The sequence below is a fragment of the Muscardinus avellanarius genome (assembly GCF_963383645.1).
Source record: "Muscardinus avellanarius genome assembly, chromosome: X".
Taxonomy (NCBI): Eukaryota; Metazoa; Chordata; class Mammalia; order Rodentia; family Gliridae; genus Muscardinus; species Muscardinus avellanarius.
The window spans coordinates 108,855,804-108,868,957 of NC_137792.1; the positions used below are offsets into that span (position 1 = coordinate 108,855,804).

Below are 13,154 nucleotides of genomic sequence, written 5' to 3' on the forward strand. Positions count from 1 at the left end.
TTCATTTGTTTATAGTTTATCCTAATTTCTTTTTGAGTGGGTAACTCTGTTGAGATAGTATAGGAAAGATTTATGCAACAATACTCAGCATGGTGCTTTCTTCACTCACTGTCATGGTCCTAAGCAAGAGTCAGGAGTTTTCCACTGAGAAAATAACATTTCCATAGAAACGCTCATGCTGGATTCTAATCAACAACCATACTGAAAAACATTTTTCTCTCAGTACTGAAACAGTGCTGTTCTGCCACTATGTCACAGAACAAGTTTCTTGGTGTTTACCTCAAAGGAGGCCCTGGCCGTGCTAGACACAAGAAACACTAAAATACCAAGTTAACTGAGGACAGCACTGAAACTTTGGATTTATCTAATCTCACAGCAAAGTGGTCTTTCTATGGGCTCAGTTTTCTTGCTTGTCTTTTTATGTTCTTGATGATTCTAGTTTTAGAGTTTTTGTTGATATACTTCTATTGGTAAATTGTAGTTATACATCATAGTGATATAAACATACATGCACACAGTACTGGGTGCGATTCCCCCCAAATCCCACTCCGCTCTCCCCCCTCACTCCCTGCATATGTTAGTGAGATTGGTGGTGATGCCTTCATATGCAGACATAGCATTTTTTAAACTATTTCCTTCATGAGCCTTTTTTCCCCTCTCCACCTTACTCCCCTGATCCCCTTCCACTATCCTACTGGTCTATCTCCCCACTTCTCTGAAGTCCCTTTTGCTTCCTATCTTCTCCATAGCTTCCATATATGAGCGAAAACATATGATCCTTTACTTTCTGAGACTGGCTGAGGTCACTTAGCATGATATTCTCCAGTTTCATCCATTTCCCAGCAGATTACATAATTTCTTTCTTATTTATGGCTGAGTAAAACTCCATCATGTCTATATACCACATTTTCTTGATCCATTCATCAGTTGATAGATGTATTTGCTGCTATAATATGAATTTCCATATATCACTATACTATTATAACTTTAATTATTTGGGGTAAAATGCCAAGGAGTGGTATAGTTGGGATATAAGCTGGTGATATACTTATTCTTTGGAGGAACCTCCATTCTGATCTCCATCATGGTAGAAGTAATTTGCAAACGCACCAACAGAGTATAAGACTTCCTATTTCCCCACATCCTCACCGGCCTTTATTGTTACTTGTATTCCTTGTGGGTGGGTACTAGGAATTGAACCCAAAAGCATTATGCCTCTGAACTATAGCTCCAGCCCTATTTTTATTTTATTTTTTGCCTTATTCTAGCAATTCTATTTTTGTTTTTTAATTTTTTTTAATTTTTATTGGTGCATTGTAGTCATACATATTAATGGAATAAAAGATGGTAGAGACATACATGCACGCATCATCCATTTAGCCCTTACCCAATTACAGCCCCATTCCCTCCCTCTCCTTTCCTTCACATGCTTGGCTTAGTGATTGACTTTGATATGTTTAAGTACATCATGTGCTTTAGAGACTTTACCTCGTACCCCTCCCATCCCCTCAGTTAGGTCACCTTATTTTGCTCCTCTATAGGATCCCCTTCTTCATCTAGAATTCCTCCTATGATCCATTTTCTCCCTAGCTTTCACATATTAGGGAAAGCATCCGATTTCTTCTTTTTTGTGACTGACTAATCTCACTTAACATAATGTCCTCCAGTTCCATCCATTTCCCTGTAAATGATCTAATTGTGTTTTTCTTTATGACCGAGTAAAATCCCATTGTGTACATATCCCACATTTTGTAATCCATAATTTTATTTTTTGAAACAGGTTCTCAGTAAGGTCCTGAGGGCCTCACAATGTTGCTGAGACTGGCCTTAAACCTGCAATCCTCCTCTCTCGGCCTCCCAAATACAGGCTTGTGCCATCATGATTAGCTTTTATTGTTTGTATTTTTTTGGCAGTATTGGTAATGGAACCCAGGGGCATTCTACCTCTGAGCTACACCCCCTGCCCTATTGTTTTTTATTCTTTATTTTGAAACCGGGTCTCACTGAGTTGCAGAGGGCCTCACTAAAGTAGCTGAGGCTGTCCGTGAACCGCGATCTTCCTGTCTCAGCCTACCGAATGCTGGGATTACAAGCGTGCGCCACCACGCCCGGTTTATTGTTTGTATTCTTGATGATTGCCAATCTAACTGAAGTTAAAATCTCAGTGTTGTTTTGGGTTACTTTTCTGTGCTCCAGGCCCCTTACTGTTTTTTCTATCCTCAGGTGTTTAAAGCATTTTTGTGGGCTGAATCTCTGCTAATTATATCACCATCCATTAACCTGCCTGCCCTTAATACCTGTATCTTATACTCTATCCTGTATAATCTTTCCTTTGAATTTATCTCCTGATCTGTAAGATTCTAATATGACATTCCTGTGAACTAGTCTTCAATTAATGGTCCACTGGCTACATATCTATGTTCATTTCCTTGTCATACACCCATCCCCTGGATCTGTGTGCGCAATCGTTTCTAGTCTTTCTTTTATCATGTGAGCCCTAATTATCATAGCTGAAATCTAGTTGACAACCTATTTTAATATCAACTTAAACTGAATGTGATTTATCTTTCCCATATATCCTCCACTGATTAATTTCTCTAAAGCCATTGAAACATTTTCCCTCTCAGAATTAATAGCCATCTGTTTCTTAATTTGCTTTTCATATCCTATTCTCCTTTCAAATGTTCTGATGGCTGCCACTCTCTTTTCATGAGCTACCTCACTTTTAGCCTCGCTACATATTTGATCATTAATACTGTGGCCATATGTGGATTAGAGCTAGTTGCTATTTTGCTCTCTTTTGGGAACAGGATGGGTTTTTGCAGAATGCTACTGACAATGAAATTTTAGGTGTGAGGAGCCTAGTTTAAACTAAATGGATTACACAGGTATCTCATTTTGTTCATGCTTTGCCAGCCTACTCTTGTCCAGGTTTGCGAAGGTAAATACATTGTTGTAAAATTTTCAAGAGTTTTTTTTTTAATTCATAGCTAGAGATTGAAATAGGAGGATCACAAGTTTGAGGATAGCCTCAACAAGTAGTGAGATTCTCATCAACCTAGCAAGATCCTGTTTCAAAATAAAAATAAAATAAGCCTGGGGCTGTAACTCAGAGGCAGAATGCCTCTGGGTTTAATCCCTACTATGAAAAAAGAAATAATTCATAATTAGGATATAGGTGAACTAATGTTTTTGGAATCCAGAGTTTGACTAATTTGTAAGTTGTTTCTACTCACAAATAATAACCTTTAGTGATTTCCAGGCATTACAAATAGAAGTGTATATTTTCCTTTTTGTGTGCCAAACCACCTTTCACTTTAGAGGAATTACAAATTAAGTAAGCTAACACTCCCAAGGAAAGGCAGTGGCATCCAGTATATATTTCTGCCCTTCTTCTTATTCAAAAATATCACTACTGATTTTCACCCACATTTGAAGGAAGAAAAGACTAAATCTTCAACCAAAAGCTCTCTATATATGACATATATACAAACTGCTTTTTGATTCGGGGCTGCAGCTGCTATTTGTATAGCCCTTGACTGTATTTCTGTGTTTAGCTTGTGGTCAGCCCAAAGCCTTTGCTCAAAAAGTTTCCAAATTCCATATTGTTACATTCCAAGCTGGTCTCTGCTGCTGTTTTACCCAGCAGCCCACAGCTATGTCATGCTATTTGAAGCTATGCTTTACTGCATCCTTTAGAGTTTTTCTTATGTGCCACCACTGCTTGTGGTTATACCATAAAGCTCACTATACCAAAGACGCTTGGGTATCCTTCTGGCATTGTATCTCTACACATGTCAGCAATGAGCATTGCTTTAATACTGATAGGCCAGCTGACTTCCAGAATCTCTGTAGTGGTGGTCCTCTATTGCTATCCCACATTAAGCATGACTCTGGCTCTAATAGTAAAACAGATCAATGAAGTAAATGTGACATCTGTGGTGGTTGCGGATTTCAAAAACATGCAAATGCTAGACATAACTTCTATTGCCCATTGATGAGAATTTAGTACACTTTTATTTTTTCCAGCCCTGTTCTAGATGTTTGAAATAAAACTTAGCTAGGAAACAAAGTTGGCAGAGGGGGGTCCATTTCACCCCTTTACGTTGGTACTTATGTGTTCATGAGAACTCACCTTTCCCCTTGACCCTTATCCAGAGGACAAGTCCACACCCATCCTGAACCCACAAATATACCTATGTTTGAGGACTGTATTACCTATAAGGGGAACACAAATTAATATTTAATATATATAAGGAGCCGGGCATTGTGGTACATGACTGTAATCTCAATACTTGTGAGGCTGAAACAGGAAGATCACAAGTTCAAGGACAGCCTCAACAATTTAGCAAGATCCTGTTTCAAAATGAAAAACAAAAAGGGATGGGGATGTTGCTCTGAGATTCAATCCTCAGTACAAAATAAAAAGATATGAGGTTATATTTGATAAATGTTACGTGGTGATTTGTACAGCAAAAATAAAAAGGAAGGTAAGAGATGCTAAGAATTGAGCTGGTCTGTAGTACAATTTCACACTGACACCACACTATGGTAATCTTCTCAAGCAAACATACTGTTCTTTTTTCTTTTGTTTCTACTTTTCAGTTACTTGCATTGTTCAGTGATTTTTTTTTAGGCCAACTGAGGAAGCAGAGTTCAGAGATTGTTTTCAGCTCTGTAAGTGATAGAAAATGTTGCTTGTTTTGAGCTTCCATGTTTGACTTCACTACATAATTTCAGTTATCTTTCAGCATATCTACAACAGGGGGTGGCAAGCTCTGGCACTCACATCAGATGAGATGTCCAAGGGGCCAGTTTCATTTGGCATTTGGACTGATTGCTGCCACTGTCAACCCCACCATGCCAGTGGCAGCTCCCATGGGATGCTGTGATCAATGTGGAATGTTCCTATTTGTTTTCTCTGAGAAACTGGCACTTTCTATACAACATCTAGCACATACTGTGCTTCCTCTGTTATTGCTGCATACAAAGCCTTACTGAAACTATTATGTACTCCTATTTTCGCACTACAAAAACACACAGTATTATTTGTATGTTTGTCTATATATGTTGAAGATGCTCTCCATATGATAAGTACCCAGTGTTTGTTCAGAAGATACCCCCTATCCCCGGGTATGATGGCGCCAACTTGTTATCCCAATACTTGCGAGGCTGAAATAGGAGGATTGCAAGTTTGTGGCCAGCCTCAACTACTTAGCGAGGCCCTCCACAACTTAGTGAGATGCTGTTTCAAAATAAAGAATGAAAAATAGGGTTGGGGTATAGCTCAAAGGCAGACTACCCCTGAGTTCAATTCCCAGTACCGCAAAATGAAGAACAAAATGAAGATAACACCTCTCTCCAGACCTTTTTTGATAAGCGCATGTTCAATTAAGGGTTCTTAATAATATTAGAAGTATGTTTTCCAGGTACGGTGGCACAAACCTATAATCCAAGTACTGGGGGGGGGGGAGCTGAGATAGGAGGATCACAGGTTCAAGGCCAAAGGCAGCAATTCAGCAACCCTCAACACTTACTGCGACCTTGTTTTAAAATAAATAAATAAATAAACAAGTAAATAAATAAATAAGTAAAATAGGTCTGGGGGTATATCTCAGAGATAGAATGGCCCTGGGTTCATTCCTCAATGCCACACACAAAATGTATGTTTAGCTATGACAGTGGTACATGCCTTTAACCCCAGTATTTGGGAGGCTGAAACAGGAGGATCACAGGTTAGAGGCCAGCCTCAGCAACCTAGTGTAATTCTGTTTAAAAATAAAAAGGGCTGAGGATGTAGCTCATTATTAGAATACCCCTGGATTCAATCCTTAGTACCAAAAAAGTACATTCAATGTCACATTTTCTGGCCATGTCCTATTGATGACATATTCATTAATCTAATTTGGCCAATGCTATCACACACATTGGTACCTGGATGGTCATATCTTGCTATATTGGAATTACTTGGAGATTTTTTTGACTATTTCAGGGCATAAATGTTATTAATTTATTTGAATATCCAAGCTGCTTGTTGATGGATTATGGTAGTGATGGCAGTGGTTGCAATAAGAAAAATAAATTATTTATTCAAGATTATTGAAAAACGATTTTTAAAACTGGGTGATTTTTTCTTTTTTTTTTTTGGTGGTACTGGGGTTCCTGGAAGCCCTTCTACCTCCAGGCTACACTCCCAGACCTATTTTATATTTTTATTTAGAAACAGTTTCTCCTCCTAAGTCAGCACGTGAGGCTGGCTTTGAACCTGAGCGATCCTCCTGCCTCCTCCTCCGAAGAGCGGGGATTACAAGCGTGTGCCACCACGCCCAGCCAGAACTAGGTGATTTTCTGATTTGAGAAAGCCTGGTATATACTTGCCTCCTGTTGAGAGAGATGAAGTACCAATATCTATAAACAGATTAAGTATTACCAAAAAAGGTGAAAAACACTAGCTACACAGGAGCCCCATATTAATAGGGGAGGGGGAAGAAGACTTAGTCTTTTCAGTCTACAGATAGACTGGCTCAGGAATGAACAATATAGAAGTGGTTTAAAGTGTAGTTCAAGGACCACCTGTGTCAGAATCTTCTCATGAGCAGGTTGAAAAGTCAGATTCTGAATGTCCCTCTTCAGAGCTACTAAATTTGGAAATGAAAAATACCTGAGATTCTGAATTGTCATACTCATGCTTAGTATTCTGATGCTCACAAAATTCTGAAAACCACTGATATATAGGGCCTCACTCTTATGACCCTGTTGATTCGATTCCTTCCAGTAGTGTATTGAATCCTTAGCCTACCTCTCCATAGTTGATCTTCAAAACAATAGGTCCCATTAGGATCAGATAATATGCTGACTTTAAGGAATGGATTGGTGATAGTCTATGCTATGATTTGAATAGGTCCCCTCCAGTCTTCAGGTGTTGCCAATAAGGTGATATGAAGAGGTAGGGCCTTTAAAAGGTAATTAGGCCATGAGGGCACCTGCTGCATAAATGGGTGTAAGGTCCTTATAAAAGTGGCTTCATGCAGCATTAAGCTCTCTTCTGCCATATGAGGACATAGTCTCCCCCCCCTATGGAGGAGGCAGTAATAATATGCCATTTTGGAAGCAGAGAACAGCCCTCTCCAGACAACTGAACCTGCTGATAATCTTGATATTGGACTTCCAAACCTCTGGAACTATGAGGAAATAAATTCTGTTTTCGAAATCATTCAGACTTGGCCGGGTGTGGTGGCGCACGCTTGTAATCCCCGCGCTTGGGAGGCGGAGACAGGAGGATCGCGCAGGTTCAAAGCCAGCCTCATGCGCTGGCTTAGGAGGAGAAACTGTTTCTAAATAAAAAAAAAATATAAAATAGGTCTGGGAGTGTAGCCCGGAGGTAGAAGGGCTTCCAGGAACCCCAGTACCACCAAAAAAAAAAAAAAAAGAAATCATTCAGACTCATGTATTTTGTTATAGTGGCATAAGCAAACAAGGATAGTTCACTCATTCTTTTAACAGACAGATATTTATTTGGGGCCCGATGTGTGCCAGGCCCAAGGCTAGGCACAAGGTATAAAAAATGGATGAAGTAGGGCCCCTTCCCTCAAGAGGCTTGTGAGTCATTTCCTATGAATCATCTAGTACAATCAAATACATTAACCATGAAATAGAAAATGAATTAAATTCATTCTATGTCATGTAAAAAAGGACCCAATAATTTTGTGGGTTTAGATATTAGAAAAATATGTTCGTAGTAATATCTGGAGAGTCTCTAGCAATAATTGATGTATCCCTCATGTCTCATGGTTAACGAATTGTTTCCAGCTGAGATCCCTGTAATCTGCAGGTGCTGTTTACCACGTAATTTTACCATAGGAAACAAGGGTGTAATCACTTAATAAAGTGTAAAGAATTAGATTTTTTTCCCTTGAGCAAAATGCCTGGTTGTGGCCAACATTCCTAATGTTTCCTCCCTTATGCAATAGGAAAGCAATATTCTGAAATAGAAGGCTGTTTTGTTCATATTCTGCAGCTTGCCTCTGGAGGCCATGCTAATGAATGCAAACGAAAGCTAGGACTCCAGACTTCTTGTATGAGCAGCCACTGATTTTCATCTTTACTATTATAATATATAGACGATAGTTTTCCCTTCTCCTTCTGAGACTCAAAATAGGGCCAATGAATGGGGAATGTCTTTCATTTGAAATATTATTTTGTGTGTTGTTTTCTTCTTGTTTTTACTGAAAAAATGTTAAATATTTTTTTATATACGGGAATCCCCTCTTTTTTGGTACTTGAGATTGAACCCAGAGGCATTCTACCTCCAAACTATACTTGCAGTCCATTATTTTTTTTTATTTGAAACAGGGTCTCATTAGGTTGCTGAGAGTCTTGATAGGTTGCTATGTTTGGCCTCAAATCTGCAGTCCTCCTCTCTCAGCCTCTCAGGTACAAACTTGAGCTCTACAAGTTCTCATCAAACACTTTTGAACAGATAATACATGAGAATTTTCTGTGACTGCCACAACAAGGACACAAGAAGTTACAAAAGCCCCTGCCAGACCTCCTGTATGAGCTGTTATGAGGTTGCATAAAAATCCAGAGGAAACTTTGGAATTATAGATGATATGCTTTATTCTATTTGTGTTACGAAATCCCTTTTCCCAGCCAGACGTGGTGGCACATGCTTGTAATCCCAGCACTTGGGAGGCTGAGACAGTAGGATTGTGGGTTTGCAGCCAGCCTCAACTACTTAGTGAAGCCCTCAGCTATTTAGTGAGGCCTTATTTCAAAATAAAGATTAAGAGCCAGTCATGGTGGTGCATGCTTATAATCCCAGCATTTGGGAGGCTGAGGCAAGAGTATCATGGTTTGAGGGCAGCCTTAGCTACTTAGTGAGGCCCTTTGCAACTCAGTGAGACCCTGTATCAAAATAAAGAATAAAAAATAGGGCTGGTGGTATAGCTAACAGGTAGAATGCCCTTGGGTTTCATCTCTAGTATCACAAAAAAGAATGAAAGAAAGAAAGAATAAAAAAATAACTAAACTAAGTTTTAGTGCTCAAAGTCATTGATAAAACTCTGGTATAGCTCAGAGGTAGAATGCCCTTGGGTTTCATCCCTAGCATCACAAAAAAGTATGAAAGAAAGAATAAAAAATAACTAAACTAAGTTTTAGTGCTCAAAGTCATTGATAAAACTCTTCTGTTTTGAAGAGAATGGCTTATAGAGTTACAAATGACTGAGGTTTTATTGTAAGTAATAGTTTGATTTTATAATATTATTCATATATTAGCTTATTTAATTTGTGAGTTAAGTAACTTTCTGTGGACTTAGCCAGACTTTGTTCTGTTTATTACATGGGAAAATGCATTTTCCATTTCAATCAAGTGACTCAGAAATACTGCTCAGATCATCTATGTGAAAGGCTGAATTTAAACCATTCTTGAGGTACTGGTGATTGAAACCAGGAGAATTCAACCTCTGAGATAAACCCCAAGCCCTATTTTTTAATTTATTTAATTTTTATTGGTGCATTGTAGTCATACATCTTAATGGGATAAAGACTTGTGGAGACATACATGCACACCTCACCCAATTAGCCCTTACCCGATCCTCACCCCATTCCCTCCCCATCCCTCCTACCCATGCTTGGCTTAGTGATTGACTTTGATATGTTTAAGTACATCATGCGCTTTACAGATTTTCCCTCTTCCCCCATCACATCCCCTCACTTAGATCGCCTTATTTGCTCTTCTATAGGATCTCCTTCTTCATCTAGAGTTTTTCCTGTTATCCATTTCTCCCTAGCTTTCACATATTAGGGAAAGCATTCGATTTCTTATTTTTTTAATTTTTTATCGGTGCACTGTATTCATACATCATAATGGGATAAAAACTTGTGTAGACATATATGCACACATCGTTAATTTCTTATTTTCTGTGACTGACTAATCTCACTTAGCATAGTGTCCCCCAGTTCCATCCATTTCCATGTAAATGTGTTTTTCTTTATGGCTGAGTAAAATTCCATTGTGTACATATCCTACAGTTTTGTAATCCATTCATCTGTTGATGGATAGTAAGCCCTATTTTTTATTCTTTATTTTGCAACAGGGTCTCAACTGAGTTCCAAAGGTCCTCACTAAGTAACAGAGGCTGGCCGTGTACCTGCAGTCCTCCTGTCTCAGCCTCCCAAGTACTGGAATTACAAGCAAGTCAACCATTTTTTACATTAAAAAATGGAAGTTGCATAATTTTCTGCCTAAAAAAGTTTTGAAATGCCACCCTATTGGTAATGTAGAGATTACTTGTACATTTATTAGTTTGATATTTAACAGGTAAATGTTTCTTGCAAGTTTCTATTTCTGTGCCTTAAATCCATTGGGTATAAACAGTAATCATAGGGTTGAGAAGAAAGTTTTTGAGGAATATTAGGGATTTCTTGGGTCCAATCCATTTTATTTATTGGTGCATTATATCCAATTCATTTTTTCCAGTAAGAGATTCAGGAAACACGAAGACCCTGGAATGGTATTTTTGAACTGACACTAGAATAAAAATTCAGATTAATTTGTTCTTAAATTCCAAACTAACTAGTCTATCTTGCAGATTAATTTTAATATTAGCTAACGTGTGTGTGTGTGTGTGCATGTGTGTGTGTGTGTGTGTGTGTGTGTGTGTAGTACTAGAACCTTTTATTTTGAAACAGGGTCTTACTAGGTTGCTGAGAATCTCCCCAAGTTGCTGGGGAATAGCTATCATTTATTGAGTGCATATTATATGGTAGGTAGGTACTGTGCTAACTCTACAACTGCTTCATAAGCAAAGTACTATTATTAACTCTATTATCATATGATGAAATTAAAGCTTAACTATTTCATCTAAGGTTACACAGCTAGTAAGTGGTAGAGTCAGGATTAGAAGCACACTTAATCCTACTACTCTGTCCATGTTTGCCTCAAATACATATTTATACCTCAGTGAAGCACTAATGCTGAAAGGCTCTGATTCAATTCATTAAGTACATATCTAAGCTATGATTATCATTCCTGAAACCAAACCCATGTACATATGAAGTATTGGATTATTATGAGAGACAATTATAAAACAGTAGAGGAACAAGGATCACAATGAGTCTTTCCTTTTTTAAACATATTCTTTTATGATATCTTGGTGTTGGGAATGGGCAAGTAAACTTTTTCTTAAAAAACTATTGAATGGCCAGGCATGGTGGTGCACTCTTGTAATCCTAGCATTTGGAAGGCTGAGACCAAAGGACAGCCTCAGCTACTTAGTGAGGCCCTCTGCAACTCAGTGAGACCCTGTTGCAAAATAAAGAATAAAAAGTAGGGCTGGGGTGTAACTCAGAAACAGAATGTCCCTAGGTTCCATCTTCAATACAAAAAAATCTGGGTGCATTAGCACACACGTATAATCCCAGTACTTAGAAAACAGAGACAGGAGGATTGAAGGTTCAAGGCCAACCTCAACAACTTAGCAAGACCCAGTTTCAACATTTAAAAAGGGCTGGAGTGTAGCTTAGATAGAATGTCCCTGAGCTCAATCCCCATTACCAAAATGATTTTTTATAGCCCACAAGTGCTATAAGAGTCTAGAAAAGGGAGAGAATAACCATGCCCTTTGTCATGACTAACTCACACATGATACTTGGGCATTGGATGTTCAACACTCTGGGAACACACTAAAAATATAGCTAATAAAATAAAAATAAGTAGAAATATTTGTGCCAGTATACACTTCTGGCAAAATCAGAGGTGTATAATAAAGTCCAAGGGGGTAGCACATTCAAGTCTAGTTCTGGTTGTACATCATTAGTATATGAGAAATGTTAGAATGTTAGAAATTTTTGGACAAATGTAACCTGATGGATTACCCATTAGATATTCAGGGCAAAAGAGAAGATTCCAAGATTAACCAAATTTTAATGCTTCCATGATTGAAACAATAATGGTACCAAAAGTAAAAGCATTTATACTTTGGGGGAGAAGATGGGCTCGGAATTTAGACACATTGAATTTAAGGTAAAGATAACCCATCTATTGAATGCTAGTTGTTTTGTTTTTTGTTTTTTTTACCATTGGCTATGCCTGAATAGGTTTGCCTTTGACTTATATACTTGTTATTTTTACAGATGGCCCTGTTGAATTTCTTCTTCCCTGATGAAAAGTCATACTCTGATGAGGAAAGTAGGCGTGTTCGCCGCAATAAAAGAAGCAAAAGCAGTGAAGGAGCAGATGGTAAGTCTACTCCAATAATCCTTTATCACTTCAAGGTTACCTTTGAATAAAAACATCCTTCATTATCTCATATATACTATCTAGAGATCCAAGATCACATAAATTTTCTCTAATCTAACCTACCAATAAATCATTTGCATAAAACTAACCTATGCAAAGATCCTCCCTCCTACAATTCAAGATATTTTCTGTATGGCTCAGATCCAAACTAGCATTTGTATCTCTCAAGATCCCTCTCCATAACGACCAACTCTCTTCTGGAGACATCCCACATCTGCTAGAGCCACCAAGAGAATTTGGTCCTATTTTTTTTAATTACAGAATATTTTTCTGTGCTGGCACTTACATGATGTATTCCAATGATAATACATCAATGCTAATATTTTTTCCTATGTCCAAATCTGAACTAAAGCTTTTATAACTAGCCTATAAGTTTCTTAAGAGCAGTAGTTCATTTCTTCTTCCATAACTTCAGAATTTAGACTCATATTTTATTATTGGTGTTTGGAATGTACGTTGATGATGTCAGCTGCCCCTTCAGATGGGCAATGGTGTGCCGGTGAAAACCATCCCTTTTATGGGTATAATAGCTTTGAGTTAACTATGCATTCTGTGGGGCATAACAAAATGTTGAGCTAGCTCCTAGGCAGGGTATTTGCATCACTCTTATTTCAGCATTACTCTGTCAATTGACAGAATGTTCCCCATTTGGCACAGGGGTTTATAGAATGCATAGCTCCAGGCTACTGCAAAGCCATCTGGATTCAAAGACAGCATGTATCTAGCTACATCTGCCAATGATATGTGTCTGGAGGGGGTTACAGAGCAATATGATTTTATAAAGATGAAAATGAGATTTTTAAGCTGATATTTGTCACTGCGAGTAAGGGCCAATGGCAGAAGCATTTTC

At 38.2% G+C, this 13,154-nt stretch overlaps 1 protein-coding gene across 7 annotated transcripts in view; it reads left to right on the forward strand.

Moving 5' to 3' along the window:
* The window catches only part of EDA (ectodysplasin A), a gene marked incomplete at both ends in the record, with an annotated part of 356,368 nt that overhangs the window by 252,512 nt on the left and 90,702 nt on the right, over nucleotides 1-13,154 (forward strand). For all 7 annotated transcript variants that reach the window (XM_080718610.1, XM_080718611.1, XM_080718616.1 and 4 more), the window contains one exon: nucleotides 12,139-12,244. In XM_080718610.1, the coding sequence (XP_080574736.1) occupies nucleotides 12,139-12,244 (106 nt within the window). The remainder of the gene's footprint in view (nucleotides 1-12,138; nucleotides 12,245-13,154) is intronic.